We start from the raw sequence: 26,781 nt of genomic DNA, 5'->3' as shown, positions 1-26,781 counted from the left end.
TTTTAGCCAAGTTAAAACAAACAGGAGTTTTAGCAGATCCTTCAGCAGCTGGCCATCGTGCACTGGCCGTATGGCTGTGCAAACGCACAGATAGTTAGTACCCACGACCTCCACTAGGGACCAATATAGGATTTGGATAATATTACATTGAGAAGGAAGCAGCGCGGTATTTGTGACGGTCGAAGTAATATATAAGTCGCAAGTGCATACGCCAGATATTCTGAATTTTTCATCAGCTCATCAGTACCGAAAACACTTCATATTACAGATTTAAACTATTTCAACGCTCCAAATTTAACTGCCACATATTCATCGCCACAATGGTTTCGCTCAAGTCTATACTTCTTTTCACTGGTCTCACCATGGCCGCTCCTACACCCGATAGCGAGAAGTCTTTGACCAAGCGCTTCAATGGTGGCTGGTGCGGTGTCCACATCCACCTCTTCTCAGGCGAAAACCCAAAGGGATCGCACGAGATGAATGTCTTCGTCTACGATGGCAAGCAGCAGCTTGTCTGGTCAAAGGAGAGCACCTGGGGTGATGGTATTCTGATGGCTGAGAGCGAGAATCTCCCTGCTATTCTCAACATCAACACATTTGGTGGTGGTGCTCTTGTAAGTTCCCTAAAAACCACTGCTTTATTCGTTTGCTTGGGAATCTCGACTGACATATACACAAGGCCACCTTCACCTACGGCGACCAGGATTGGGATTCTAACGAGACGCCTCGCTGCTCTGTCGGAGCTTGGGACGGCCCTCCATTTGGTTCTAGCACTCAGACCCTTGAGATGGACTGTGGTTTCTCTTGCTGAGCAGCCTCTTTGGTCAGTTCTGCAGTTCGAAATTACATTACCTGGACTAACGTGTTAGGCAGTAGATTAATACCAGAGTACCAAGTGTCAAAAAACATTATAAACAGCGTTTTTACTATAGTTGGAGGAAAGGTTTTGTAGCCAAACTGAAATTGAAACTATCGTCACCAAAACCAGTGCACATTGTTCTTTAAAGTACGCAGAGTTCACAATAACAAGCTGAACAACAAAGGTAGCTGAGACGAGCAACCACTAAATATATAAACGAGAGAGCTTACTAAGAACTCATGGACATAAACATAGCGCAAGGGCTGCCCTCAAAGTCCTTCAGGTCAAGTCCTTTCGCATGCTGAAGCACCTGATTCACTCTTGGGGCCAGCGATTTGTTCAACGTGCAAGGGTGATCCGTTGACCTTCCAGGGACACGCCAAGGCGGTGCCGTCAATCCAAGAATTGTGTTTCTCGCGTCTTCTACTCTCCATCCCTCGAATGATGATGTAGCAGGTTTAGCCGCTGCCAATCCCTTGCAACGCATTTGCCTCATCAAAGACCCGAGAAGCATACTGGAACACGTTTCGGAGCACCCAGATTTTCCTTCTAGAAGATCTTGCTGGTAACTGTAAAGATGGCCAAACAGCGTATTCAGGACGTATTGGCGTTTGTCGTCCACTTTGTCTGAGGCATTGTTAGCGAGAGGGAGGAACAGAAAGCAAAGGTGTTACGTTACCTAATATAGGCTGTGGTATGGGTAAGTCCACGACATACTTGCCATTGTCATATAACAGAAGCATCTCGGTCGCAACTGTGAACAAAACTCCTTGCTTAAACACCCAAGATATGAACAACCAACGTAGAGGATCTTTTTTGACGAAGCTTTTTGGTTGTCCCAGATAGGTTAGCCACGCCGTTAAGACAAACTCCACAATTTCGTGACAGCCATAATAATCGACGATTATGGCAATATGTGAAAGTGTCTCGGCGGATATACGCTTCGGCACGTCGCGATGGTGACCATGTATGATATCGAGAAGTATGACAAAAGCCTCGGCATCCCACTCGGACGCTTGGACCTCGTAGAGACCTTGCTCATTGAGCTGCGACTCTTTGAACTTGCTCTCAAGCATAGCTCTGAAAACAGGCGAAGCTAGGCTCAGATGTCTCGATGACACCCGGAACTCCATCTGCGTTGAACTGCCATCATCCAAAGATCCTCGCGGATAACTTTGGTCATTCTCTAGAGTCATTGGCGAATCGCGACGCGCTTTGTTTATCTGTTCCAACCCCGCCTCACCGAGGCCGAGGCGCTCATATTCGGGCTCCGAGTCAACTTGAGCATCACATTCCTCCTGGTGCGAGGCGTTGGGGTTTCTCAAGATAAGTAATGTATCAGCGCGAAGGTCAAAGGTGAACGGTGACGGCTTCATATTTGCTGTAATTAATAATTTATTTTTGTTTGCAATGGTTTGAAACTGGACGGCCCTCATTGACTGAGGGGAAATGGAGGCTTGGCTTAGTATGTGACATGGCTGCGTCATCTGATCAAGTCCAGTTGGAGTAATGACCTCCAGCACCAGCCACCAGACCTAGTGAGGAGCTGTTTGGAGTTGCCCAAACTTTGACTGGTGAACGGTCACATCTTGGATGACTGGACACGATAAAATACAATGCATCCATTGACAATATATATGTACCTATCCAGTGTGCTACTACAACTTCGCTCTTTCTTCCCCATCCAGCTTTGCTTTCTCAGCAGCATTCAATTCTCGTCGAGCAGGTCCGCCCCGACTCCCATCACCTAAGAAAGTATCTTCACGATGCTCATACTCGGTATGAAAGCGCCATTTCTCAGATAAGCCACTAGGGAGAGTCTTCTTGATAGCCGCCGTCATGTACTTGCCCAGAACTGGAAGAAACTTAAAAGCACTGCAGCAAAGTCAGCTATGGCCGGGTCATTTTGGAACAACGACTTACTGTCCACTTCCACCTCCGCCGACGAAAAGGTTCTTGTAATCTGGATGATAATCCATTATGAAGTCACCAGTAGGTGTATCCGTATACCAGCAAAGGGCGGCTCTCTCCAATTCCCGATCAGCAAGCTCGGGTAAGATCTCCCGTAGCCCGTCACGAAGACGTTGCTCAGCATCAGCGGGGACGAAATTCTTGCGTTCTCGAGAAACTGCAGGCGGAACCGAGATGTTAGACTTAACAGTGTTATTATCTCCCGCAGAAGGTGCTCTGGTATATCCCCAGCCGTGAACAGCAAACTTCAGCATCTTGGTGTCCTCATGAGGGGGAAAGTTGAACCATCCGGTGGCGTAGTTCACGTAGATCGGGAGATCCTTGTACTTGATCATCTCGGCTTCCGTCAAACGGAGGAAACCCAGTGCTTGTGCTGTAGATAGTGTCGAGTTATAGGTCGGAACTAGACCCGAGGACCAAGCGCCGGTTGCAAGAATGAAGTGATCCCCTTCGATTTGTGTTCCTCCAACTGTACGCACAGCTTTGATAACACCTTCAGCATTACTGTCAAATCCTACCACAGTTCCAGCTCGACCAGAAATGAAAGATATACCAAGCTCAAGGCACTCATCGCGCAGCTGCTTAATTGCCTTGTTGGCATCTGCCCAGCCGCCAGATTTGTTCAGATAACCCTCAAAGTTTGGCTTTGCGAGATCTCCTGTCAGGATGGGAAATTGCTGCTTTGTAGCCGCTGCATCTGGCAGTCTAGTGTACGGCAGCCGTCGCTTCTCCAATTGAGCGATCGTCTTATCGGTCCAAGATTTCTCGGTACTCTTTCTGGAGCCGGCGATAATGTACTCGGTTGGGTAGAAAATACCCTTGTACTTTGCCTCCTGGGACCACTTCTGGTAGGCCTCATATGCAAGGGAGCAGTAGTCGCTGTCGGCATAGTCGAACCGGATGATTCGGGAGATATCTGAGCTTGAGCCATCTGGAACCTGCATAGTCACTTAGCATTTTGGTTGTACATCCAATTGGATGAAAGATACATACAGGGGGCATATGTCTGTCAATCACAGTGATATTCTGTTGACCTTCTAAAACAAGTTGTTTGGCAGTCGTGAGACCAAACAAGCCTGCACCAATGACAACAATCTTACTGTTGGGGTCCATGATTCCTTTCTGATGATTGAATTTAATGAGATAAGAATTGCTTCTAATCGTCCTTTGCACGCCTGTTTATGAGTCTACTGTTGCTTTATATGGGCCCGGATCGGAGTTGAGCGGATCAGATTTGCAATGATCAGCATCCGTGCACGTGAGCGGATGCTTCACTGAACACGAAGCTATATCTAATTGAGAACAGGCATGGTTTAGAAGAAAGGGAATTCAGTATTGCTATAAGTCTGTTTCGTCTAGTGTAGGCAAAAAACTCGCAAAAACGTCATCCAAGTTGATTTGCTCCAAGGCCCCAGCATCTAATGTGAACGGATCATATATATCGTCAACATTGTGAGAGTGTTGAGCTTGGATATCCACTAGCGGCTGTATGTAATGCGTCGAAACTCGGATTGTGCCATCCTGGAAAAGATCAAGCCCTTGAGCATAAGCTGCTGATGGCGTTATCTGACTAATTTTGGGATCGACCAACGCCCAAAAAACATGCGGATGGAAGACGATTGATATGCCTTTAGCGCTGGGCGACTGTGAATTGTTCTCTGCGATGGAGTCCAGACTTTTCAGCAGTTCAAGCTTGTATCTTGTTAGAGTCTTGTTTTATGAGAGAACTTAAAACTCACTTTGTGTCTAATATGTGGCCAGGTTGTTGAGAGGGTCTCAAGAAAATTCTTGCACCATGCGAAATCGTCCTTTGCTTTGTGTGCAATCTTTTGATCGATTGCACGCTGAAACAACCACGGTATAGTTGCAACAACAGCCACTAAATTACCAACCAAGGGGTCATATATTCCAACGTCATTATCTTCGCAGAAGCGGAGGAACTTGAATACCCAAGCCGAATGGTACAAAGTCAGATCTACGGTTTGTTGAAGAAATTGGCGTGGTGGCAGACCTTGCAGTCGTTTGCGCATCGCCACAAGATGAACAAATGGATGGTTTAGGATTGCGGTAGTTGCATGAGATGTGACTTGCTGTAGAACCCATGGGATCCAGTACTCACGGCGCTCGTTCAGATCATGCGAATGGCGCTTGGTGAAGTGCACACTTCGCAGAAGATGAATATGAGGCGTCTTTGAATCGTACTCGTAAAGCTGAGCGCAAAGTATGTAATGCATCGATCCAGGAGACCACGCATTTTCAGCCTTGCCGGTTCGAATTTGATGAAGATACGTTGATAAATGACCCCATATCCCAAGGATTTTGATATAATACGCTGTTATACCAAGATCCTCTGATGGATCGTCTGAGAAAAGATCTGGTGGGTATTCACCGTCGGCAACGGGTGGTAAAGATGGAGGTATCGGCGCGCTTGTCGGGTACTTTGCTTCGTTGTCATCATGATTGCTACTTCGTTCCAGAGGTGTGAAAGTCTGCTCTAAAAGAAAAACAGTCCAATGGCACCCAAGACTTGCTTCGCGGTCGGGTGATGACTCTGCAAGTGCGGGCTGTGATATCTTACGTAGAGCTTCAAGACGAGACAGAGTTCCGATAGTCATCCACGCCCGCCCTGGTTTACAGGCTTAGAACTTAGGATCAGTATGGTCTTCAAAACTCAAGCAGAGTGTTCTTGAAACATACCCGCGATATCAACCAGAACAAGCAAGCAAATAGACTGGACAACCTCCAACCTTGGAATACCCTGTGAAGCAAGGCTGATAACTGTTTGCTGTGCGGAAGAAGTGTAGTATTCGACGGCTCGAGCTTGTTGACCCCGATAGAAGGCATGCGTGCTGTGTCGTACGGTAAGCGCAAGGAAGCTATCAAGCAGATACCTTGGTGCTGCATTCAGGTAAAGCTCTAGGTCAGGAAGCTTGAAAAGAAGTAATGGCTGGAGGTGATGTCTGAGGCGATATATCTCGATAAGATGATTAATTACATCGAAGGAGGGACGAGGACTTGAGAATTAGCTGGTGCTCAACAAGACAAGGCATGTCATACTTATCAGGACTGAATGTTGCTTCAGGTAGGGTCTCAGACATCATGTCAGGGCTCGCACTTGCAACACTCTCGTATAGGTCCACAGAGATGGGCCCTGTAGATGTATTTGGAGATGATCTCGACACAGTTTCTGCTCGTGGCCTGGAGAGTTATTTCTTTTCCCATGAAAGATCAAAATGGACGTACTGAAGTAACTGGTAAATATCCTTCACTTGTGACTCCAAAGCCTGGAAACGCTCTTGGAGGTCGCCTTTATTGGTGCTACATGGGTCAGCAGGATTTACAGCCGAATCTCGGGTGATAGTACTTTTTGCTGACTCTATTACTTCTCCTTGTATATGTCCTTGATGGTTCAGTTGTCTTATAAGTACATTCCTGGTTCAATCGTTGACAAAACGAACATGTCGGCTTTTCACCCGTGCACTTGCTCTTCTTTTTGCTTGGAATTATTAATAACTATGACATCCAGGACACAAATGGGTACGTACCGACATGGCTCGCATGCTTGCTTGCTTCGTGGCTCCATCTCTTGTCTTTGATGGTATCATTGGACGGTCCAGAAGTAGAATGCAAGTGATAGGGAATTGGGGATGAAAATGGGGACGGAAGCGGAAGTGAATGGCTGACTAGCTTACTAACACGTGAGCGGAACGATTCAGTATTCTCCACATTTTACAGAGTAGTGAGGTCGTCATTCTCAAGACAACTTGCGAATGCCCCTCTTCGCTCTTCGGATCTGGTACGCGTATTACGCAAAAGGAAGAGATAGTAAATACAACGACAATAATAAATTAACTGGTTTAGTTTTTACCCTCAAAAAATAAATATACAAACTATACAGTCTGGTTTGATGTAGAAATGCTTTGTCAATGACTTCCAAGAACAAGAAATAGGCAAACTTGAGAAAGACAAAAAGTGACCATGATTCAAACTCCAAAGTAATACATAAACAATGACCTAAATAAAAACAACAAATAAAAATGCTAGAAATAGCGCGTACCCTCATTCACACATCATACATCCATGATACTCCGTTCAGCATACCAACCACCATTGTCGTGCTGTGTGGAGCACATCCAACCGACCATGCGGTCTCTCACGACTGATCCTCCTGTGAGGAACAGAAGTCTTGACACCACCGTTCAACTTCCACTCTCTCGGTGCAACATACTTGCCGCCCCCCTCGATGTTCTTATCAACCGCGCCAGAAGACCACTTATCAAATGCAGGTAGATCCAGACCAAGACTACTGTTGAGTCGAGAATGAACCTCTTTGTACTCATCAGCTGGTTTGGCCCAGCCTTGCAACTGATGGTGTGAAGCCTTGAGAAGTTCCAAGTGAGTTCGCGCTTCAGTGGTGAAGCGTTGGCGATCGGGATAAGCCTCCCCAAACTCGTTACCGCTGCTGCATGAAATCATCTCACGCAGAATGGTCTCGTGAATCGACATGGCACTAGCCTTACGGCCACTGTCGGCGTACAGGGCGGCAAGGAGACGAGAGAACTCAAGAGTTTCGACATCCAGGCGTCCCCGACTGCGGCGCAAGTTGTAGCTGATCAACTCGGCTGTCTCGATGGCGCAGATCACGTCCTTACGAGCGTATTGGGCGTGTACAAGTTTCTTGCCAATATCCAAGACAGCAGTAGATGACCATCCAGCTCTCTTCAGTCTCTCACGGGCACTCCACAGGCAATGGAGCAAGAGCTCAAGCTCATCCCAGTTCTGCTGTGCTCCAAGAAGTCTGATGAGGCCAGAGATATCTTCGAAGCGCAAGCAAAGGTAGTCAATGTTCGACTGCTTGAAAGCAGTGAGGACTTCAGTCATGATCTCGCGAGATGTCTTCAGCATGGCATTTCTGATCTTCTCATCCTTGGCATCGTTAGGGTGAGGTACATCAATACCTGCCAGGAACTCAGCAAGCTTGTAGCCATACTGAACACAGTCTTGTCGATGATACAGTTTTTGAGATTGAGCGAAGTGGAAGACACAGTGGCCAAGCTCCTCTGCACAATGCCAGTCCTTGGCTTGGAGAAGTTCCTTGACTCTAGCACTACCGGCCTTGACAGCGAGAAGAGTGAAGTCAATCTGCGTAGCACCACGATCCTTGCCAAGCTCATGAAGGATGGCGAGATAGAACACACGAAGATGCTCATCAGCCACATCCTTGAAGTAGGATGCATATTTGGTCTTGAAGAGCTGGAAGAGTCTCTTGTCAAGAATAAGGAGAAGCTGAGTGCGCTTATGTTCAACCCAGAAGCCTCTCAGTTTGGCACCACACTCAAGAACCACTTCAAGCTCAGTCTGACACTCGATGACACGAGAGTACTCCTCATAAAGGATAGACTCGTAGATAATAGTGGCCATGATCTCAGAATAGGTTGTTGAGCAGTCATTAGGACAAAGGCCATGCTCAAAAGCGCTAAGGAAGACAAAGACAAGCTTGCTCATGTGGACGTCGAGCTTGATTGTGAGGTCGTTGCAAGGGATAGTTCCCCGGAAGATGATCAGATGTCGAAGTTGACGGAGAACCTCATATCCCTGTTGAACGAGGCTGACCTTGACGTAGATGGAGGCCATGGTAATGGCGACCTTGAACAGCGTTGCGGTCACCTTACATGTTGTGATCACTTCAGTGATGTGAATCTCGAGCAACTTGACCATCTTGAGGTGGTATTCCTTCGTGTTGCAGCTGTGGTACAGCATAATGACATACTCAAGCTGTCGGAGAGTCTCCTCATGCCAGCATCCGAGAGTGATCTTGAGGTGTTCATAGGTCTCAATACAAATCTGGATGGCGCGGTCGATGGGAACATGAGCATGGCCTTCCTTCTTGCCGCCCGACGTGATGATCGTCACGTACAGCTTGGAAAGTCGCTTCTTGACTGTGTTGATAGTAGTTTCGGTAACAGTAGTGGTAGTCGTCTTGGTCGTGGTGATCCTCTTGATGACCTCTTCGTAGACAGTGACAGACTCGTGGACATGTTTCTCATGCTTCTCGCACATCTTAGCGAACGCAATCAAGGCCAAGATGTAAGCATGGGACTCGCCACCGCAGGTTTTCTCGATGACCTCCTTGTACTCGATCGAGATCTTGTAGAGAACAGAGAACTCAACCTTGACGTGAACCTCAAGGACGTAGGTGTACTTCTCATAGATCTCACAGATAATTTCCTCGGACCACTTGTGCTCTCCACGGTGGTGACAGACAGTCTCCCAGACAAAGGCACAAAGCTCTCGGAGCTCAACCCACATGCTGCGGCCGTGGTAGTGGCGACAAAGGAAGAGAGCAGCTTCGAAAGCATCATGATGACAGTGCTTGATACCCTTGTTCAAGACGGTGACGATCTCAAGATAGTACTTGTACACATCCTTGTGACCTATCAACTTGCAGTGATGGGCCAACTGGTAAAGAGTCCAGATGGTCAAGCGATGCGTGTGCCCAAGGTTCTTCTTGTATCGCTCAAGGATCTCAATGTAGATCTCAATCACCTTCTCGTGACGGTGATGTTCCTCGTAGAACTCAATGAGAACGGTGATGGAACCGCACAGAAGCTCATCTTCAAGGCTGCAAGAGGCAAGACAAGCACGGTAGATGCGAAGGTAGATGAACTCGGCCTTCTCGAAGTGGCCTTGGTGATGGTAACATCTCGCAAGCCGTCGAGCCACATGGACACACTCTCTGACCGAATGTTCAGTGAGAGTGACTGTAACATCAGTGGTCAAGATAGCTTTCCAAGTAATCTCGAGGGTTCGCTTGATGATGACCTCGGCTTCGGACCAGCGGTGATGCTCGAAGTAGATTCCGATGAGAGCCATACAAGCTGAGTAGAATGCATGATCGAAGCCAGACTTCTTACAGCGGTTGTAATGTGTCTCATAGATCTCCTTGACGACTGTCTCAGTGACTTCGGTAGTGGTGGTGGTAGTCGTCTTGGTAGTGACCGTGGTCTCGGTGACCTCCTCCACGACTTCAGTGATGAGGATAGTGGTCTTGCGAGCCTCTTCATCGTCACCCTTACCACAACCCTTGAACCAGCTCCAGACCTTGGTCAAGATACTGATAGTGATCTCGAGAAGGCCGAATGATCGACAGACAGTGCCAAGTTCGCGGATCCAAAAGACCAGAGTCTCAGTCTCACATTTGTGGTGTTCATACTCGGCCCAGAGACAGATCAGAATGGTGGTCGCTTCCTCATGGCGGTGGACCTCTCGCAGGTACTTGCAGTACTCGATAGCAATCTGGATCTTGGCGATGTGCACTTCAATACTAGCGTTGAGTCGGCAAGTGATTGAAATGCGGCGCCAGATGCTGATGAAGAGTCTCTCAGCGAGATAGAACTTTCCGCAGGAATGATACGACCAGGCAAGCTTGATCATCATGGCGATGCAGAGGTGTGAGTGGATGTCGAGTTCTTCGGTGGTCTCAAAGATGAACTTTTCCATGTCACCAATGGGTCCATCGCCATCATCGCCCTTGTTGAGAACAATGTCAAGAGTTCCAAAGAAAGCAGCGATGCGACCAGCCTCGGGAGACTTCTTGCCGAAGCGAATGATAATGATCTCGTGAAGCTCCCTGTATATGACAGTAGCACGCCATTCCTCATGAATACTGATGTAGAGCTTGGCGAGCTTCTCGTACCAGCAAATGACCTCGTCACTGGATCGGCCATGCTTGTGCTTACAGATCTCAATCCAGAAGCGAATCATCTCCTCACGACAAGTCACAATCTCCGTACGCTTGGTGATAACAATTGTCTCGGTCCAAGTCAGGAAAAGGTGTGTGCATGAACCAACAAATGTGCTGGTCTTGGAAAGGATGACCTCGCCCAGCTTGGCGGCACGGTAGTAGTATCGTGCTCCACATGAATGGGCATCAGATGAGGTGGAAAACTTGACGTGGATATGTCCAAGAGCGACGAGACTCTGAAGAACTGAAACATGCTTCTCTCCGAAGCAGGACTCACGAATGCGCAGAGTTAGCTCATGAAGCTCAATAGTGTCCTGGTGGATGTCGTGTCTTCCCCAACAAGGTCGCTCAAGAAGAGTGAACATGACAGACTCTGGGAAGATGTCACGGAAGCCTTGAGGCAGGCTAATCTTTCCATCTGAGGAGACAAATCCTGCATGTCGGAAGTGCAAAACCCAGTTACGCATGACATAGCCCATCAAGTGATGTCGGCCCAAGATGATCTCGACAATAGAGTCATCCAACTCATCTGTGAGCAGCTCCTGGTCATCATCAAGATTCAATCGCGCATAAAGAAGCATCCTCATAGTCAACTGAGAGTGAGCCTCCTTCTCAGAGAGGAGAGACTTTCCAAGAAGACCCTTGAAGTATGCTTGGACAACAGCGTTACGGAAGTGAATACGACCACCTCGAATGATGAGGAAATCTCCGCACTTCTCCGAGACGAACTTGGAGATATTCGAGGCGGTGGGGAGCATGCAGCGCTTCTGGAGATCAATGGAGAGAAGTTCTGCAATCTGTGGAACAGAGAAGGGAGTGTTGGTGACGAGCATAAAAGAAAGAAGGTACCTAGCAATCTCATTCTGCTTCAAGTCCAACTTGTCCACAGCAAGTCGAAGGACTTCGTTGACATCACCACTGATGCTCTTGGCCTTTCCGAGGAAGCCATCGCAAGACTGCTCTCGAACCAAGAGACGGCCAGCATAAAATGCCCAAAGGAAATTGCCCTTTGACTTGGCGACAAGGTCGTTGATGACTTGCTCACGGTCACGGTGATGAACATCATGGTAGTGACGTGAGGTGGAGAGCGCCTGCTTGAGATGGGCTCGAATATCTTCTTGGACCTGTTGTTGCTTGATCTGGAAGATCTTGCTGCAATCCTTGAGGCCATCAAGTCTTCGTGAAAAGGTGATGACACGGGTTCTTGAGAGATCTGCAATGCAGTCCGAGAGGATCTTGTGGAAGCCGACAGCGCTCTTAGAACCGCCAACCATCTCGTCGCAACCATCGCTCAGGAGAATGAATGATGTGCCCTGACGCTCGGCAGAGTGAATACCAGTACGCAAGGTATCCCAAAGAGTCGTCTCAAGTCTTCCGGCATCGGAGGTCTTGGAGTAGACCTCAAAGGCTTGAACGAGTCGTCCGTAGAGCTCAACGTCGCCAACACTTCGCTCAAGAAGCTGGAAGACGAAGCTCTTGACACAAGCCAAGGATGTGGCTTCCTTGGGGGAGTCCCAGGGAAAGTTGTAAGAAAGGACAGTGTAAGACTTGTAATCGAAAGGACGCGCAAGTCTCTCCTGAACCCACTCGGCAAGAACGCTCTTGCCAACGCCAGCTTCACCCCAAAGGTTGAGAGACTTATCCTTACTGTTGAGGAAGCTAGTCAACTGGTCCTTAATCCAGTGGCAAGTGTCTTCCGAACGATCGAGATGCTCGTAAACCTCATCATACAAGGTATTTCTGACTGAAGATCCGGAAGAGGGCTCAAGACGCTGGCGGACAGACTTGAGGCTGATGGAGAAGGACTTGTGGTCAAGACTATGTCGCCAAACACGATCGCATAGGTCCTCTTTAGCTTTCCAGATGGAGTCAATGAGCTGACCAAAAGCTGCATCGAAGCTAATGGTGATACCCTCACCAACTCTCAGGCTGTCAACCTTCTGCTTGTAGTGACTGGCGATGCGACCAACAAGATGAACCAGCTCGCAAAGTATATGGGCAGCGGACTCCTTGATGGAAGTGGGCATGTATTCAAGTTTGGGAATACGCGAGACAGTGGAAAGGAGCATGGCCAACTCATAGAAGGCGATGAAAGTGGGAACAAGTGCCTTGGCTTGATTGTGTCCAATCTGTAAAGGTCAGCTCTGGGTAACTAGATAGAACAATGAGAGACAAACCTCGAGAAGAACTTGGCAACTGGCTAGAGCAGCCGATACCGATGAATGGGCGCCAGAGGCGAAGGTCTCGATCTTGCTGGCAAACGTAGTGATCTGAAGACCAAAGAACTGTGCAGTGCTGAGAACACGATCCCAGTCGCTGCCTCGGCGAGGCATGTGGATGAGACGTTCATCAGAGATGTACTGGAGATAACCCCTAATATCCATCTCATTGACGAACTCATCATCATAGTCATCGAAACGAACTATCAACTTCTTGACAGTCCGTGTTATCTTGGTCAACCGCTCATACTCATGAAGCTTGGTCACGACGGTTAACTTAGAAGTAGCAGCGTTGTTTGCAGTGATTGTCAAGTTGCTCTTGGTATCGACGTCGTCCTGTGAAGTTTGGTTGGATGCAACGGTTGTGCTTTCGCTCTCACCGTCCGAGATTTCCATCTCATTGACGCTTACCGCGATATCCTTGTGATGTTTATCCTTGCCGATGCCGGCAATGGATTGCTTGATGCCCTGGCGAACGGACTCCATTGTTCCACGCGATGAGGAACTGTCTTGTGTTTGTAAAGAAGATGACGAAGTCTTGCGTTTCCGTCTGACTGTGTATGAATGCAATTAGGGGAGAGAAGTGAGGCTTGAGTCAATTGGACGTACTGTCAAAGGTTTTCCTCAAACCCAACATGCTCAATTAAAAGTTTGTATGATGGTAGTACATGGACAAAGAGCCCCTAGATGTGTGCACGAGACAGTCTCACAGGCTGGGTATCAGTACTATATATCGGCTCTGGCTGCTGTACATCAAAGGGCTTATCAGTCGCAGCTGAAATACCTTCGGAGCTACCCCTCACAGGCCAGCCAGCCAAATTCAGGGCTTACACACCAAGAGCTGGTCTCGATGCAACCCCTCTCAGGATCTAGACGGGAATGGTCTTGAAGCAAAAAGTAATTATGCCGTGTAGCATCAACGTTCCGACGGTCGAGAATATCCATCCATTGACTAGCTAAAGCGAGACACACACATACCACCCACTCTGTCCGCGGTTGAGCTGGAGTGTAAGCAAGGGTGGGAGCTCAGCTACTATTTCGCACTTCCCAATTCGGAACGAGGCTTTAATAGTTTCGGCCGATCAACCCCAGCATTTCATCCGTTCGCGGGAACGCCATTTTAGCCACGGACGGCCTAGACCGTCCAACCACGCGCCAGCCAGCCAGACTAACGAATCCTATGCAAGCCCGTCACAGAAGGGTTGTCCAAAAAGAGTATCTCCACGTTCCGTAACTGTAACGGTGGCTGGCTGACTGCTGAGCAATTGGGAAAGCTGAGACATGTGGCTCTACTTATTGCTACCAGTACTGGAAGTTAATGAAATTGGAACGCCCCAAGCCGAGGGGCGATTGCTCGGCAAGACGAGGCAAATGAGTTGATTGGTGAAGTTTGGTCCCTCGACACCAATATCGATAATCTAGGTTCTAAATCGAACCATTATGGTCGCGTATCGAAACGAAGTGTTCAGGTGATTGAGGAAAAAGCATAAACTGAGAAATGAAGGGAATATCTGTCTTGCTTGATCGGCAGCGTTGGGAGCCTCCTTTGAGGAATTGCTCTGCGCTGTGGCAACAAGCTGACGAGCTGAGGGAGTAAGCTCTCCTCAAAGCTATGGATGGCCTCAGTCCTGCATGGTTAGTTCAAGCTAAAAATGCAGAGATGCAAGCAATCAACTGGCATTGGAAAAGAATCCGTGACTTGAGTAGTTATCCACGCTTTTTCAACTTATTCAGTAAGCAATGTCCCAATGGTCTGGTCGAGTCTCAAGAATTCCCCGCAAGGCACGCAGTCATGGTGAAGATCAATGCATCAATATCCCTGCATCCCCGTGTACTAACTATCATACTAACTATAGCACAGCTCGGAGCCCGAATGTGAGTTTCACGATTGGAGATGGATAGCACGCTCTGTGACACGTGTATCTGTTCTCAGTAGTCTTGATAATGGTGTCGCTTCTTGTGGCTTTATATGCTGTTGTCAGAAACGGCCCGCGTCGGCGCGTGTCACTACAAAAGAATGGGAAATGAGGGCGCCATTCTCACAGAACCCTGGAGGTGTGTCTCTTATCAAGATAACTGTATCGACAAGTGGTAGGATAAAATAAGATAGCCCGTTTTTGACCAATGATGACCATGTTCTTAAGTCTAAAATTAAGTGCGACAGATAAGACTGGCTCGTCGCATCTACCCTACAGATGGAATAAAAATCTAAAAGGCAGAAGGATTTTATACTCAGGATCGAGAACACGGTTAGAAATTGTTAGAAGAAATCCGAGCTCTGTCACTAGTGGCCTCCCTGCTCCCTGGTTTATTTTCCCTTACAATATAAACTCTGTTAACATGTAATTTTTCTTGCGAGACTCTTGTAGTAATAGAGTTGTTACACGATAGTGGGAGGAATTATCATCAGGAGGCCACGGCTCTCCAGAGGGCTGTTCACAATATCACAGATACATATATCTTAACTGAATGCAATAACAAATGCTAGCAAGATTGCTAGGACTGATGTATCTCTACATGACTAGCTATGCTCGGACTGCGGGTCGCGGGTCCTGTTCCCCGGTGGCTGGTTCGGTGGAGAACTCATGATCTTCTCCCTTGCAGACTTTCCCAGACGCGTCTAGACGCGTCTCGAATTCTACCGCGAAGTCGATGACGTTGTGCAAATCACTCCCCTTGTAGAGCGCGAATTTTTGAACAGGGTTTTGAATTGGACTATAGACGCGACTAAACAACGCGAAGAATCTTCAACCGCACACGCAAAGTTCCGTCGATCAGTTAGTAATTGTAAAAGTACTCTCGGTCACCGAGCCGGAACCCGTATCAATAACAACCTGAACACCAGGCAGCGCCTTTGTCTCATTGTACGACCATTGTTGAGCGCCTGATGAAACCAGTCAGTAAGCATCTATTCGGTCACCAATAGTAGGGTTGACTCACTGTCTGGTCCCTGTGCACCGATAGTGCACTTGGCACCCTTGTCTAGGGCCTCAAAGTACTTATAAGTCACGATGTTGGGCCTGGCTTCTTCGAGCAACACCAGGAAATGGTAGTACTGGTCCTTGTCTCCGTAGCGAGAGACATACCACTCAACACAAAGGGAGCGAGAGGGAGCTTGACCAACAATCTCGTAATAGATACCTTGAGGAGTGTCCTTGTAGATGAACAGGTCGCACCAGAAGGGGGGCAAAGTATGGGCTGGAAGACCACCATTGCGGAAGGGAAGAGGCTGATGAGTGTATGTCCGGTCACCAGTGTCAAGGCTTAGAAGACCATTGATAGACACAAAGATGCTGGTGGACGAATGACCATAGATGGTGACAGGGAAAGAGGAAACGATTGGGTAGAAGATATCGTCAAAGTCATTGGTGGCTCCGCCTAGGCTGCCCACAATTGGAATCGGATTCGAAAGAGTCTGAGAAAAAGTTAGTCACTTCGCACAAGAGATCCTTATGCAAGAGTCTTACCACTGTATTGGGAAGCTTGGGCTTGTTGGCCTCTTCAAGTTGTAACTTGACTCGCTCAAGCTCAGCCTCCGCCGCTCGCTTAGCCTCTTCTTCAGCCTGGAGTCTGGCCTGCACATCGGCGTCATGGGCATTGGCGGCATCTACCTTGGCTTGGAGGTCTTTGATGGACTCGTCAGAAAGTCTCTTGGCCTCGGTGGCTGCCTCGAGTCGTTGGTGATCATCAAGATCATGTGCGCTTAACTCATCGATCTTGTCCTGGAGAGCCTTCTGTGTTGCTTGAGTGGATTCCTGAAGGTCTTCCAGAAGCTTGAGCTTCTGGTCTCTTTCGTCTTGGACACCAGCTAGACTAGCTTCGAGTGTGGCAATGGTGCTGGCCTGGTGGGCAATAGTCTGGTTGGCCGTCGCCAGTTGATTGTTAGCCTGGTTGAGAGACTCAGTAAGGTCTGCTATTTCCTGGTTCTTTGAGGTCAGCTGAGCAGCGGTACTGTCAATACTCGCGCTGAGCTCAGTGTTTGTTCTGTTTGCGGTAGCCAATTGTTGAGTGAGAGTTTCGATCTGGGAACTCTTCTCCTCGCAATTTGCCTTGCAAGTGCTCATAGCCTCTTGCGCAACATTCAGCTCGTGCTTCGTTGCTGCTAGCTCTTGGATCTTGTTATCCAGTTCCGACTGTAAGGCAGTCTTGTCCTGCTGAGACTTTTCAAGAGCATCGTAGGCTGCATCAAGAGACGCATGGTCGGCTCTGTCATGCTTAGCCTCCCGTTCCCATCTCTCATGCTCTTCGAGGAGTGTCTTATCAAGCTTGTTCTTGAGACGACCCTCAGCTGCTTTGGACTGCTGAAGGGCCCTTTCGGTGTTTCGAAGTTTGCTGGTCAGATCGCTCTCTGTCTTGGCAGCTAAGTCGCGGGTGTTTGCTAGGCGTTGCTCCAATTCTTGCTGCTCGTTGGCTTGCCCGCTCACCTTCAACTCAAGACTTTGAACCCTGCGAGACTGATCACGAAGTTGCTGGCGCAAGAGTGTCATCTCAATCGCATCATTTCCAATCGTGTCGATGGCAGCATGGAGTCGCTTCTCAAGGAGCTCATAGTCCTGTTGATAATTGGTCAATCCCATTCATCTGATTCATGTATGCCTTGGAAACCATTTACCTTGGTCAGATGACCGGCACGGTCGATGAAAGCGGCAGCCCATGCCAAGTTCTTGGAAATGTTGTTGCTAAATGGCAACGGTGTCGTAATTCGTGTTATAGCAGGATGTTGGGTAGGTTGAGTGCACTCGAACATGACCTTCTCGACTTCACAGATGGGTGGAAGGGAAACAGATCTCCTAAAGGTCAATGGTGATTCGAGGAGAAGATCGGGAGTCTTACTGAGGTTGACACATCGGGGTCTTTTGCTTTCGATGATGAACCATCTTTTCCGGAATTACTTCAATAGAACGAAATGTACTTTGGATGTTCTTGGTTGGAGTATATGTCTTGACCTGTAGCGTTATGATCTGGTCACTGGCGCGAATCCGCGTATTTATAATGTATCAAAAGCCTATATCGCGAGAGAAGCACAATCATCATGGAAATCCAATCATCCATTATAGGAAACCCCGTTGGTGTAACCGCAACCCGTTTTCTTGTACGACAACCATTTTGGGAGCGGAATATCCAATTGTGGCTGTCGTCATGTTGGGACCTCTGCATAATATCGACACTCGAGGCTGCCTGATGATTCTCAAATAAACATGTCGTGGTTGTATGCTGTTACATTCGTGAACTGCTCCATGTTACATTCTGCTGTACATGCAAAGCGCTTTGACAATATTGGGTTGAGGATGGTCAGCCACAAAGCAAGCTGGCGTAGCTGAGCGTTGCTTACGGCGGTGTTGCCGATGGATCTGCTCAGGCTCAACGTGAGGTAGTATTTCAGCCATCGGCATCACGACGATCTTGTCCCTTTAAAATATCTTACTTAACTTTGTATCAATTTATTGAGCATTAATCGTCAACAGTCTCCAGGCCTACTGTAACCGAAGTCCCGTTTTTACAAATGACAGAACCCTCGTCACGGTGTCTGAGAGCCCTTTCCCATTGGAGGTCAAACCGTGGCTTGCTGACGCCCATCAGACACTGTCTTGTATGGATATTAGGGGAAGGTACCATTGGACACAACTTAGAAAGTACCGGGCATCCGAGTCTTGTCGGTCCCATGCAACTCATGTCTATCTATCACATGCCAAAGTCCAGAGTTGTCACTATTTGTTGACGGGTACTATGGAGCTAGGCTTGCTTCTGATCTCCTCCATTAACTACTTCTGCGCATCATGACCGCCCTGATGAACATCCCCATCACTGTCCATAGCATCTTCAGTTGCATAGAATCTTTTAATAAGAATGCAACTGTAACAATACTGTAACAAATGATTGAAATAGATGTAGAAAAGCCTGAATCGTAGCAATGGCCTGCTAGGAACGTATCTCAAGTTACTCATTGCGATAGGGATTAAGCTAAAGAACTTTCAGTGTGATTCTTGTGGTTTGTTCTCGTTGGACGCTATCTTTCACACCATTGATGTTTTCCGCGCTTGATTAGGGCTGAGTAAGGATCCGTGTACATACTGCCTGTCCAACAGCCTAGCTAAGATCCTCATTTAACAACGATTCATCTCATAAATTAAGGACATAACACTACTTAGATTCGTTACTGCACCAAGCTAGATTGTGATCGGCTGCAAAAGGATTACAGTTTGCATCTTGGCCTCTAAAACGAGGCGAGATATAGCAACCTTTGTTAGTGAGTGTTATGCCCTCCAGGAAGAACGAGATAAGCAAGGATCACAGTCAGTGCGAATCTATTAATACTGCATTCAGGGATGCCAACTGTGCCAGGCCCATCCAGTTATTACGAAATAAAATATGGTAGATTGTATAAAGCTAGATGCACTGACAGAAAATCTATTATTTATTTTTCTACTCTACACCGGAGCCCGAATCTTCTCAAGACAGAAAATCTACAGTACCAGTTGCTTTGCAGTATGACAGCGCCCTTGCATGTCCTATGATGATTGAATCGCTCAGTTAAACGGCAGGTGCTTGAGCTTACATGTCTCAAGATCTATCTCGAGTTCCGTAGAATATCCTCTGTACTTGATGCATCGCCATTTTCCTTTGATGATGTAAACTCTACTTGGACTTCATCAACGACGACAATGCCTGGTTCATTGTTCTCGTGAGATGGCTGTTGGGACCGACCCACACTATGCAGCTCATATCTATGACTTGATTTGTCTCCCCTCCACTTATGGCTCCGACCCTGGCTGCGCTCGTCAGGGTGCGACAAATTTGAGGATCCCCTGGTAACAAATTTACTGAGGAAAGGAAGATGCTTTCGAACAAATGGCTTCAGATGAGCGAGACAGTTGCAAATAATGCCAGTGTTCATCTCAATACAGCTCCACTGTGCAGCTGAAGCCTGTGTCCAGGTAACGTCGGGGTTGTTCTCCATCTTTTTTACGTATCCGAAGCGAATGCATGAGACCACGACAACTCTGGATATTGGTTAGCAACTCTTATTGGCCAGTGATAGAGAATGGGATGACAAGGCCGCATCACTTACGCAGAACCGAGCGCAAGGAGCAATCCAGCAGTAACTCGTTGTCTCAAAGGCATGTTCAAGCGATGAATCAAGGGTATTGGAAGGATAATGACTATGGCGTCGCTGACGATGTTGAGCACAGCTTGTGACACGGTAAGATTGACAACACAGGCGGTTGTACCAGGCTTCAGTGGATGACACGGCCAAGCCAACAGAATAGTGAAAACAAGCGTATAAATAACAAGGCCAGCGGCTGTGGCATAAATTGCCCAACGAAACCCACGATTTGGAATTAGGCGATAGTATAGGACGAGTATGGCTAATTTGGCGAGAGTTGGTGGCCATACGTATGTAAGACCGATGACGAGCAAAAGCTGCAGATCGGATAGTCAGTAAATGGACGTACGCCACTGGAATAGAACTTACCCGAAAGTATCCCGGAAGACTAGTTGCTCTTACATCCCAAAGATGTTTGCCGAAGCCGGAAGGCATTGCTAGAGAAACAATTAGCCATCAAGTGATCATGAAGAACTAGGATACTATCTGAACAACTTACCAAGCATTATGCCAATAAAGAAGCCCAATGATACTCCCCATGACAGTATAATCAAGGCTACCCAACGATTGTCAATATCAGCAAATAATGCTCTACCATAGCTAAACTTACGGATATCCCAATCTAGTTTGCGAACAATGGCGATACCGCTATAGAGACGTAATAGTAATGTAACGGTTGCAACAGCGAAAGTACTCAAGTAAACGACGACAATTGAACTCTGAAGGGGCGAGCCTCCATCAAAGTCAGGTGTGACCCCTTCTGGAGGGGGCATACCACCAACATCTTGCGACATCTTGTAACATACAAGATTGTGTCTGTCAGACGTTATACAAGTGAAACCTTGATGGAGTGAAAGGAGATGCGGTCATTATAACAGTCATGCGAATCGCAAAAGGGGTCGCCAAGACTGGTTGTGAGAGACCCACAATGGAAAAAGATACGGGAATGAATCCGAATAGGTGGCGAAGCATTGTGGGCATCCAATGTTACATGGTGCATTGTGTAAGCAGTGATAAACGAAAATGCAACGAAGGATTTAAAAACATCATGGAAATATTGATAACATCTCAAAGAATGGGTGATTTAGCGCGCCACCCGAGGACGCTACGCGAGGGTACCTGGTGCTAACACTGGGATCATGCATTCAAACCGCGTGTTAGTGGCACGGCTCCCGCTCCCCGGATTTAGTGCTCCATGATATAGACTTTTGTTCTGAGACAAGGAAAGGACAATCAAGGAACATTACTCGCTCTTCGATTCATATCGTCTTGACATGCTATCGGATAACATTCTATACTACGACGGTATACTAGGATACTAGATACTTGAGTATCGTATAGAAAGAGGTAGGTAGCATACTCTTGGGGTCTCGAGGAGTAGACCGTCGTGGAGTGAACTCCTATGCAAGGCGTCACCCGCTTCTCAGCTTTGTATTATTCATGGACCCTTGCTACCCAAAGAATAGCTGTGCCGGCATATCCTGTCATTACCCGGGTTCTTCTCTCTTTCCTCTTGCTTGCATGTCTGGATCCTTGTGAACCTTAAATGTTGGGCCTTGCCAGCATTCTCAATTAGGTATTAAAAGGCGAGGAGATTAGCACAAGTCAGAATTCATATGCGCAACCTATCGTCGATTCAGGAAGTGATCGTATGTTGAACGAGATCTTGCCCAGATACAATTTTGAGACCCAGCTCCTTCTTGGATGGCAGAGTAAGTGACTTCTTTTCGCTTATTCCCTCGTGCATGACCATGGCTCTTCATCGCAGCCTGATCAGCTACAGGCCCCAGGTGTTAGAATTGTTTTCGCAGGTATGCGCTTTAGAGTATCTATTCTAACAGCTGTTTCCTACACTCATCGTCAAGGTTACCCTGCCAATTCTTTCATCTATTCACTGATACAGTAGGATCTTGTTGTTATATTTTGATTCCACTGCTTTAAAATAGCCACTGTGTATAAAGTCGCGGAACTCGATATACGTGGGTCACGCGAACTGGACGATTCAACAATGTCCCATTAAATAGAGTTCATCGCTACACATACCAACGTCTTGGCCTCTACATGTCTATGTAACCATTCTTGCTGCCGCGGCCGACAATGTGACATGCCATACCCGGTCTGCTGATTCTCCATTCAGCTAAGCCCCCAGTAGCTCTATGAGTTTGTGGTCATCAATCGCGGTACAGTGTCGCTCGCTCATTACATCGACAATTTCACGTTTCTGCATCATCGGTCCAGCAAGAACCCACGCAAACCCATGGAAGGCTTGTTTTCGATACTCTTCCCAGGCATCTTCCAGTAGTATTTCTGGTCCTCCCGCAGTGCGTAGAGCCTCCAAGTAGGACTGTAGGAGCTTCTTCTCGTGCTGTCGTCGGTCATCAATTGAGAGTGACCCGATAATAAAGTAGGCCACATCATGCATAGCTGATCCGGGATGGATGACTTGCCAGTCGAGGAACCCAGGCTCTCCAGATGGCGAGATAAAAGTGTTGCCAATATGTGCATCTCCATGTACGAGACAATTCATTTTGGTCTTGGAGTCCCAAAGTGCCTTAAACGTTGCGGCGATGAGCTCACGATTCTCCATGTACGCGGGAACAGGTGGTCTCGCATCCGGAGCAAAACGTTTATCCCATTCTCCAGGCGCCAATAAACCGACGACGGCATCTCTCAGAGACACTGTTTTACTGAGAGACGGGATGTCGTCGCCGCTACTGCCCCACGTACTGGCATGTAACGTAGCCAACTGTTTGACGCTCGCCTCGGCACGACTGACAGGCCATGCCTCGAGAGGGTTTCCAAATGTATATCTTTGTGCTTTGAGGTCTTCGAGTACCACAATACCCTGCCCATTAACAGTATCGGTACCGGCATAAATAGTTCGTGGGAGCGGGATCTTAATTTTCGGTGCAAGGTAGTAATAAAATTCGGCTTCGAGTCGATAGACGGCAAACATAAAGGGCAGAGAGGCCACGAGAGCTGGGTTAAACCCGCCCTTGACACATACTCTTGCAATGGTTTCGTCGTCGAATGCCAACTTGAGCAGAATCTTGGAGGCTGTTCCATGAATAGTTTCGTTGATGGTGACCTCTTTGACTGGCTTCTCGAAGATCTTGGCGAACCAAGAGGCGGTGAGCTCTTCCACCGTCAGAGGTAACGCATCGGTTGACTGTATAGCACCTTGCATTGCGCAGATATGGACTCGAGTGTTTATTGTGAAAATAGGAGAGGATTGAAATCTGTTAGAAGAGCTGCTCTTGATAAGAGCAGGTGAGGACGATTGATATATTTACGAGTGGGATATGCCATGTCATTTCACAGGGGCTAGTGTTGTATGTATACCCTTGTTGTATGTTACCAACGTAAACTTTATTCATCCTCTACGTATGATCATCCTTGCAAAGACCCCATTATTCTGGCGCTTTCCCCCGGGCTCGGGTTTTACGAAATACCGGAGAAAGATACTACAGTACCTATGAAAGCATTCTTGGCTTACTTATCCTTTGCCTCCTCTCTAGTTTGCGGCGGCCTTTAGACCTGACAAGGATGGTGAATAGGCTGCAGGGCTATTTTAACTCCCCAGTCACTGATTAGCTACCTTCAGTTGTGAACTGTCATGTGTTGCGCAGCCCCATACACTGGAACTGAGGAACTAGCTAGTCGACATTGCGAATCTAGTGACACTGACTGGGATAGGCTGAGAATGCCAGGCATACTTCAACTGTGGCAGCCTTCAAAGACGGGTCATTCATTACTCACGAATGGCAAGACAAAAAAAAAAAAAAAAAAAAAAAAAAAAAAGACAAGACCAACTCCAATTGGCGTTCCTTTAAGAGTTTAGAACTAACTTGAGGGCATTAATCAGGCGAAGGTTCGAAGTCGATATAACAGTCTGGTAGTGTTGCCCAGAAGTGAAAGGCTTCGGGGATCATTTCCGACACTTTTACAAGTCGGAGTCTTGTCCGATTCCTTCGGCTTGGAACCGCCGACAAGCGCACTTTGAGCCTCTCAGCACCCACTTTGACCAAAAAGCTGTCTTTAGTGTATTCTAGCCCAGTTCTTTATCGTATGAGTGCTAGCTGAGCGACCATTAACCTGAAGAATGGAAATACCTCGGTACCGACGTCCTAACCAAATTTCCAACCTCTAAATTAGCGACAGAGCGAAGGGCGCATCGGAGACATATGTGAGTCACACCAAATACACTCACAGATATAAGCATATTTTTCCTATCTCTGTACATTAGGGTTTCTTTGATCATAGTCCAGCTTTTCAGAAACTCTCACTCACTCAAATCGACTCTGCATCACGTCACCAACATGGCATCCATTAAATCGAAGTGCCAATCACTGTCCTGGACTAGAGACGAATTCTATATATCTACAGACCCGACTCTATTCCCCCTGACTCAATTAAAAGATATATTTGACTCAGCCGAATTCTACTGGGCAAAGTCTTTGCCACCGGATGCCTTCCGAGAGGCTTTAGACAACTCAATTTCCTTTGGCGTCTACGAGCAACCACAAGCAGACGACGCACCATCAGAAGTCAAACTGGTTGGTATCGCCCGATTGGTTACGGACTGTGTCACATTTGCATATCTCACAGATGTATGGGTTGACCCAACGCTCCAAGGGAAAGGACTGGGAAGCTGGTTGATCCGTTGTGTGCAGGAAGTTGTGGATACGATGCCGCATTTGCGACGAACAATACTGTTTACGGGAGACTGGGAGCGATCTGTCCCATTCTACGAGAAGCTCATGGATATGAGTTTGATGGAACCCAAGAAAGGTGAAGGACTTGCAGTCATGGAAAGCAAAGGAAGAGGTCACCCAAATTATGGCAAGGCGGGGACTGGCTACAATTGACCGTTGGTAGAATGTCGGTAGTCACGAGTCAAAGTTAGAAGAATAAAAATTCCGATCAATCTTGTTGTCGGTCATCTTTCAAGTGCGGCTCATACGCCATTGTCGAATGTCCTTGCCACAGTCTAATACTAATACAGAGTACCGTCGCTGATAACCAGGATTGGGCTGCACTTTGTATCGGGCCTCAGCTCAGCAGCCAACTCTCGTCCAGACTTCCAAGTTCCTGCTTCCAGCATCTGAAGAAGGCTCAGCTCCACCCCACGAGGCTTGTACTTGTCCTGGAGCATCTTATGTAATTCGTCCAGCAAAGCCACAGTCATAGCTCGCCATTCGACGATAACATCGGAGGAGGCATCAAACTGGGGTAGCTCCTGGCCCGAACTTTTCTTTCCAACTTGTAGATCATCATTCTTGAGCTTGAGGACCCCAAGATCGACATACAGTCCACCATTGCGGTACTCGGGCAGCCCAGTCCCAAGATTCATGTTCTCCCAGGTGTATCCCAACTGCCTTTCAAATATTACCGACAGGGAGTAAGCCAACCATTGAGTAAGTTTGTGAAAAGGTTGGATCTTGCTCTTTTCCTGGTTGTCTCCCTCCTTCTCCACGATGCTAGCGAGAACATCAAGAGGCCATGCATCGCCGATTGGCTGACCATTAAAAACTGTTCTGTTTCCCGGCCAGGAGGGGATCAAAAGAGCTTGCAAGCAAGACCAGAGCTGCTCGTAACCTAATGTCTTGGAGCCAGAAGACTTTGACACGAGATAATCTGGGAACCAGAGGTGAGCATAGAATCTTCAGAGTAGGTGATGTCGCGGGTTAACTTACCGACCAAATTTCCTGGGCGGCCTGACTCCCCAAAAACATCTGGCTGCTTTAGTAGAGACGAGCCGACTGCTTGGAGAAGCTGAACCCGCGATGGAACGCCGACCATGAGGTTGTCAGCCGAGACTTGGAAGTGTGTGTTGAAACTTGATTCTTGCAACTGAACCAATCCCTTTCCTGATTGTCACATTAGCATTGGGGCTTATTGATATGAGTATGCAACTTACCGTCAACCTTGTTCTTTTCTGAATCATCAGAACTGAAAGCGCCAGCCTGAAACATATGAAGCGAGGCGACAGCGATACCCTCACTGCGGACGACTTCTTGACCAGAACCGGACTCCTTGTAGCGCCAGACATCGCCTGCACCGGCATCTAGAAGAACCGACACAAAGAACAGATCCACCAATCGTCTTGTGATCTCAGTCTTGTCGACTTCGGCTTCGCTAGACCACTGCTTGATCAGGGAGTCGACACGAGCAACACCCCCAACATCGAAATGCTGCCAGCGACCATGCGGCGGAATTGTGTGGTACTTGTCGGGACCAAAGTCACGCTGAAGGGATTGTTTAGTCAATGGCTCTCTATGTTACGGTGTCGAAGAATTACTCACATCAATGACCTTGGATACGTAATCTGCAACCTCAGTCATGCGGCTCTCATCGTAGTCGAAATGCTTCAGATCTCCCTGCTTCGCAGCCTGCAAGACTTTGTTGGCATGCTCTCGGACGGCCCGGAGGGAAAGCAAGTAGTCTCTGTCGTTCTCCATGATTAATCTTGTAGATGTTGTTGTTTTTTGAATTGTTAAAAGTTGATGATTGCAGATGTTGTTGGAGATCTAGTTATAGATAAGGCGGCGATAGACGGTGAGAGAAAGGCGGGGTCAATGTTTGGTACGTGTCGGCCAGCTTGTCATACAGAACTAGCAACAGCCCCTCATTGTGCAACCAATCACTTTATCTATTTATCATTTTGCTGGTCTCAGTTAATATTAATAATTGATTGTATTTTGGATCCAATTGTTGGTTGTATCACGTTGTGATTCTTGTTGTCAAAAATGTAGTATTTGCCGTCTGTTGCTGTATGAAACGTGTCACATTGAACTACAATCTACCTTCTATTTCAAGAATAGTACGTAAATGTTAGCTTCCATCTTTGGATCAACTAAGGATTGTAATCCATGGGCTGGGC

General features: G+C 47.5%; 9 protein-coding genes across 9 annotated transcripts; 2 read left to right on the top strand and 7 right to left on the bottom strand.

Annotated features, from left to right (window-relative positions):
* Positions 1-320: 320 nt before the first annotated feature.
* Positions 321-811, top strand: EDB82DRAFT_536128 (uncharacterized protein; the record flags this gene model as incomplete). The annotated part of the gene is made up of 2 exons (XM_025734570.1): positions 321-614; positions 680-811. The coding sequence occupies 2 exons, from the start codon at positions 321-323 to the stop codon at positions 809-811; spliced, it is 426 nt and encodes a 141-aa protein (XP_025585363.1).
* Positions 812-916: 105 nt separating this feature from the next.
* Positions 917-2,284, bottom strand: EDB82DRAFT_566621 (uncharacterized protein). The gene is made up of 2 exons (XM_025734569.2): positions 1,539-2,284; positions 917-1,486 (listed from the first exon to the last, which is right to left on the bottom strand). Exons 1-2 carry the CDS (start codon positions 2,233-2,235, stop codon positions 1,089-1,091), a joined length of 1,095 nt encoding a protein of 364 aa, XP_025585362.1. The 5' UTR covers positions 2,236-2,284; the 3' UTR covers positions 917-1,088.
* Positions 2,285-2,428: 144 nt separating this feature from the next.
* EDB82DRAFT_444994 (FAD dependent oxidoreductase) lies at positions 2,429-4,028 on the bottom strand. The gene is made up of 3 exons (XM_025734568.2): positions 3,824-4,028; positions 2,783-3,768; positions 2,429-2,734 (listed from the first exon to the last, which is right to left on the bottom strand). Exons 1-3 carry the CDS (start codon positions 3,941-3,943, stop codon positions 2,518-2,520), a joined length of 1,323 nt encoding a protein of 440 aa, XP_025585361.1. The 5' UTR covers positions 3,944-4,028; the 3' UTR covers positions 2,429-2,517.
* Positions 4,029-4,392: 364 nt separating this feature from the next.
* EDB82DRAFT_428505 (uncharacterized protein) lies at positions 4,393-13,279 on the bottom strand (the record flags this gene model as incomplete). Its single annotated transcript, XM_065607674.1, has 7 exons — positions 4,393-4,505; positions 4,566-5,468; positions 5,528-5,706; positions 5,888-6,020; positions 6,376-6,415; positions 6,932-12,703; positions 12,752-13,279. The coding sequence occupies 7 exons, from the start codon at positions 13,277-13,279 to the stop codon at positions 4,393-4,395; spliced, it is 7,668 nt and encodes a 2,555-aa protein (XP_065464766.1).
* Positions 13,280-15,260: 1,981 nt separating this feature from the next.
* EDB82DRAFT_460829 (uncharacterized protein) lies at positions 15,261-17,935 on the bottom strand. Its single transcript, XM_065607874.1, has 5 exons — positions 17,627-17,935; positions 17,406-17,580; positions 16,261-17,346; positions 15,734-16,208; positions 15,261-15,677 (listed from the first exon to the last, which is right to left on the bottom strand). Exons 1-5 carry the CDS (start codon positions 17,668-17,670, stop codon positions 15,568-15,570), a joined length of 1,890 nt encoding a protein of 629 aa, XP_065464765.1. The 5' UTR covers positions 17,671-17,935; the 3' UTR covers positions 15,261-15,567.
* A 1,229-nt stretch (positions 17,936-19,164) lies between these two features.
* EDB82DRAFT_498472 (uncharacterized protein) lies at positions 19,165-20,958 on the bottom strand. Its single transcript, XM_025734563.2, has 5 exons — positions 20,509-20,958; positions 20,398-20,454; positions 20,268-20,335; positions 19,863-20,215; positions 19,165-19,794 (listed from the first exon to the last, which is right to left on the bottom strand). The coding sequence occupies exons 1-5, from the start codon at positions 20,690-20,692 to the stop codon at positions 19,362-19,364; spliced, it is 1,095 nt and encodes a 364-aa protein (XP_025585357.1). The 5' UTR covers positions 20,693-20,958; the 3' UTR covers positions 19,165-19,361.
* A 1,077-nt stretch (positions 20,959-22,035) lies between these two features.
* Positions 22,036-23,085, bottom strand: EDB82DRAFT_524185 (kinase-like domain-containing protein; the record flags this gene model as incomplete). The annotated part of the gene is made up of 1 exon (XM_025734562.1): positions 22,036-23,085. The coding sequence occupies one exon, from the start codon at positions 23,083-23,085 to the stop codon at positions 22,036-22,038; it is 1,050 nt and encodes a 349-aa protein (XP_025585356.1).
* Positions 23,086-23,703: 618 nt separating this feature from the next.
* EDB82DRAFT_498465 (uncharacterized protein) lies at positions 23,704-24,822 on the top strand. The gene is made up of 2 exons (XM_025734561.2): positions 23,704-24,084; positions 24,145-24,822. Coding segments are annotated over exons 1-2 (624 nt in total). The 5' UTR covers positions 23,704-24,082; the 3' UTR covers positions 24,767-24,822.
* An 8-nt stretch (positions 24,823-24,830) lies between these two features.
* Positions 24,831-26,610, bottom strand: EDB82DRAFT_167224 (uncharacterized protein). Its single transcript, XM_025734560.2, has 4 exons — positions 26,204-26,610; positions 25,819-26,146; positions 25,595-25,768; positions 24,831-25,535 (listed from the first exon to the last, which is right to left on the bottom strand). Exons 1-4 carry the CDS (start codon positions 26,357-26,359, stop codon positions 24,895-24,897), a joined length of 1,299 nt encoding a protein of 432 aa, XP_025585354.1. The 5' UTR covers positions 26,360-26,610; the 3' UTR covers positions 24,831-24,894.
* Positions 26,611-26,781: the final 171 nt, after the last annotated feature.

This window comes from Fusarium venenatum (genome assembly GCF_020744135.1).
Source record: "Fusarium venenatum strain MPI-CAGE-CH-0201 chromosome Unknown EDB82scaffold_2, whole genome shotgun sequence".
NCBI classification, from domain to species: Eukaryota; Fungi; Ascomycota; class Sordariomycetes; order Hypocreales; family Nectriaceae; genus Fusarium; species Fusarium venenatum.
Note: the sequence above shows the minus strand (reverse complement) of the source record. Positions and strands in the feature narration are given on the sequence as shown.

Excerpts from the sequence above, each read along its gene's own strand:
- EDB82DRAFT_460829 (XM_065607874.1), bottom strand. The coding sequence starts at position 17,670 with ATGGTTCATCATCGAAAGCAAAAGACCCCGATGTGTCAACCTCA. Across the intron at positions 17,581-17,626 it reads ACCCCGATGTGTCAACCTCA|ATCTGTTTCCCTTCCACCCA; the intron begins GTAAGACTCCCG and ends GACCTTTAGGAG. Across the intron at positions 17,347-17,405 it reads GTGCCGGTCATCTGACCAAG|GACTATGAGCTCCTTGAGAA; the intron begins GTAAATGGTTTC and ends AATTATCAACAG.
- EDB82DRAFT_444994 (XM_025734568.2), bottom strand. The coding sequence starts at position 3,943 with ATGGACCCCAACAGTAAGATTGTTGTCATTGGTGCAGGCTTGTTTGGT. Across the intron at positions 3,769-3,823 it reads TTGACAGACATATGCCCCCT|GTTCCAGATGGCTCAAGCTC; the intron begins GTATGTATCTTT and ends GTGACTATGCAG. Across the intron at positions 2,735-2,782 it reads GGCGGAGGTGGAAGTGGACA|TGCTTTTAAGTTTCTTCCAG; the intron begins GTAAGTCGTTGT and ends ACTTTGCTGCAG.
- EDB82DRAFT_498472 (XM_025734563.2), bottom strand. The coding sequence starts at position 20,692 with ATGTCGCAAGATGTTGGTGGTATGCCCCCTCCAGAAGGGGTCACACCT. Across the intron at positions 20,455-20,508 it reads CAAACTAGATTGGGATATCC|CCTTGATTATACTGTCATGG; the intron begins GTAAGTTTAGCT and ends ATCGTTGGGTAG. Across the intron at positions 20,216-20,267 it reads GTCTTCCGGGATACTTTCGG|CTTTTGCTCGTCATCGGTCT; the intron begins GTAAGTTCTATT and ends TCCGATCTGCAG.
- EDB82DRAFT_566621 (XM_025734569.2), bottom strand. The coding sequence starts at position 2,235 with ATGAAGCCGTCACCGTTCACCTTTGACCTTCGCGCTGATACATTACTT. Across the intron at positions 1,487-1,538 it reads CATACCACAGCCTATATTAG|ACAAAGTGGACGACAAACGC; the intron begins GTAACGTAACAC and ends ACAATGCCTCAG.
- EDB82DRAFT_167224 (XM_025734560.2), bottom strand. The coding sequence starts at position 26,359 with ATGGAGAACGACAGAGACTACTTGCTTTCCCTCCGGGCCGTCCGAGAG. Across the intron at positions 26,147-26,203 it reads ACGTATCCAAGGTCATTGAT|CGTGACTTTGGTCCCGACAA; the intron begins GTGAGTAATTCT and ends CAATCCCTTCAG. Across the intron at positions 25,769-25,818 it reads AGAAAAGAACAAGGTTGACG|GAAAGGGATTGGTTCAGTTG; the intron begins GTAAGTTGCATA and ends TGTGACAATCAG.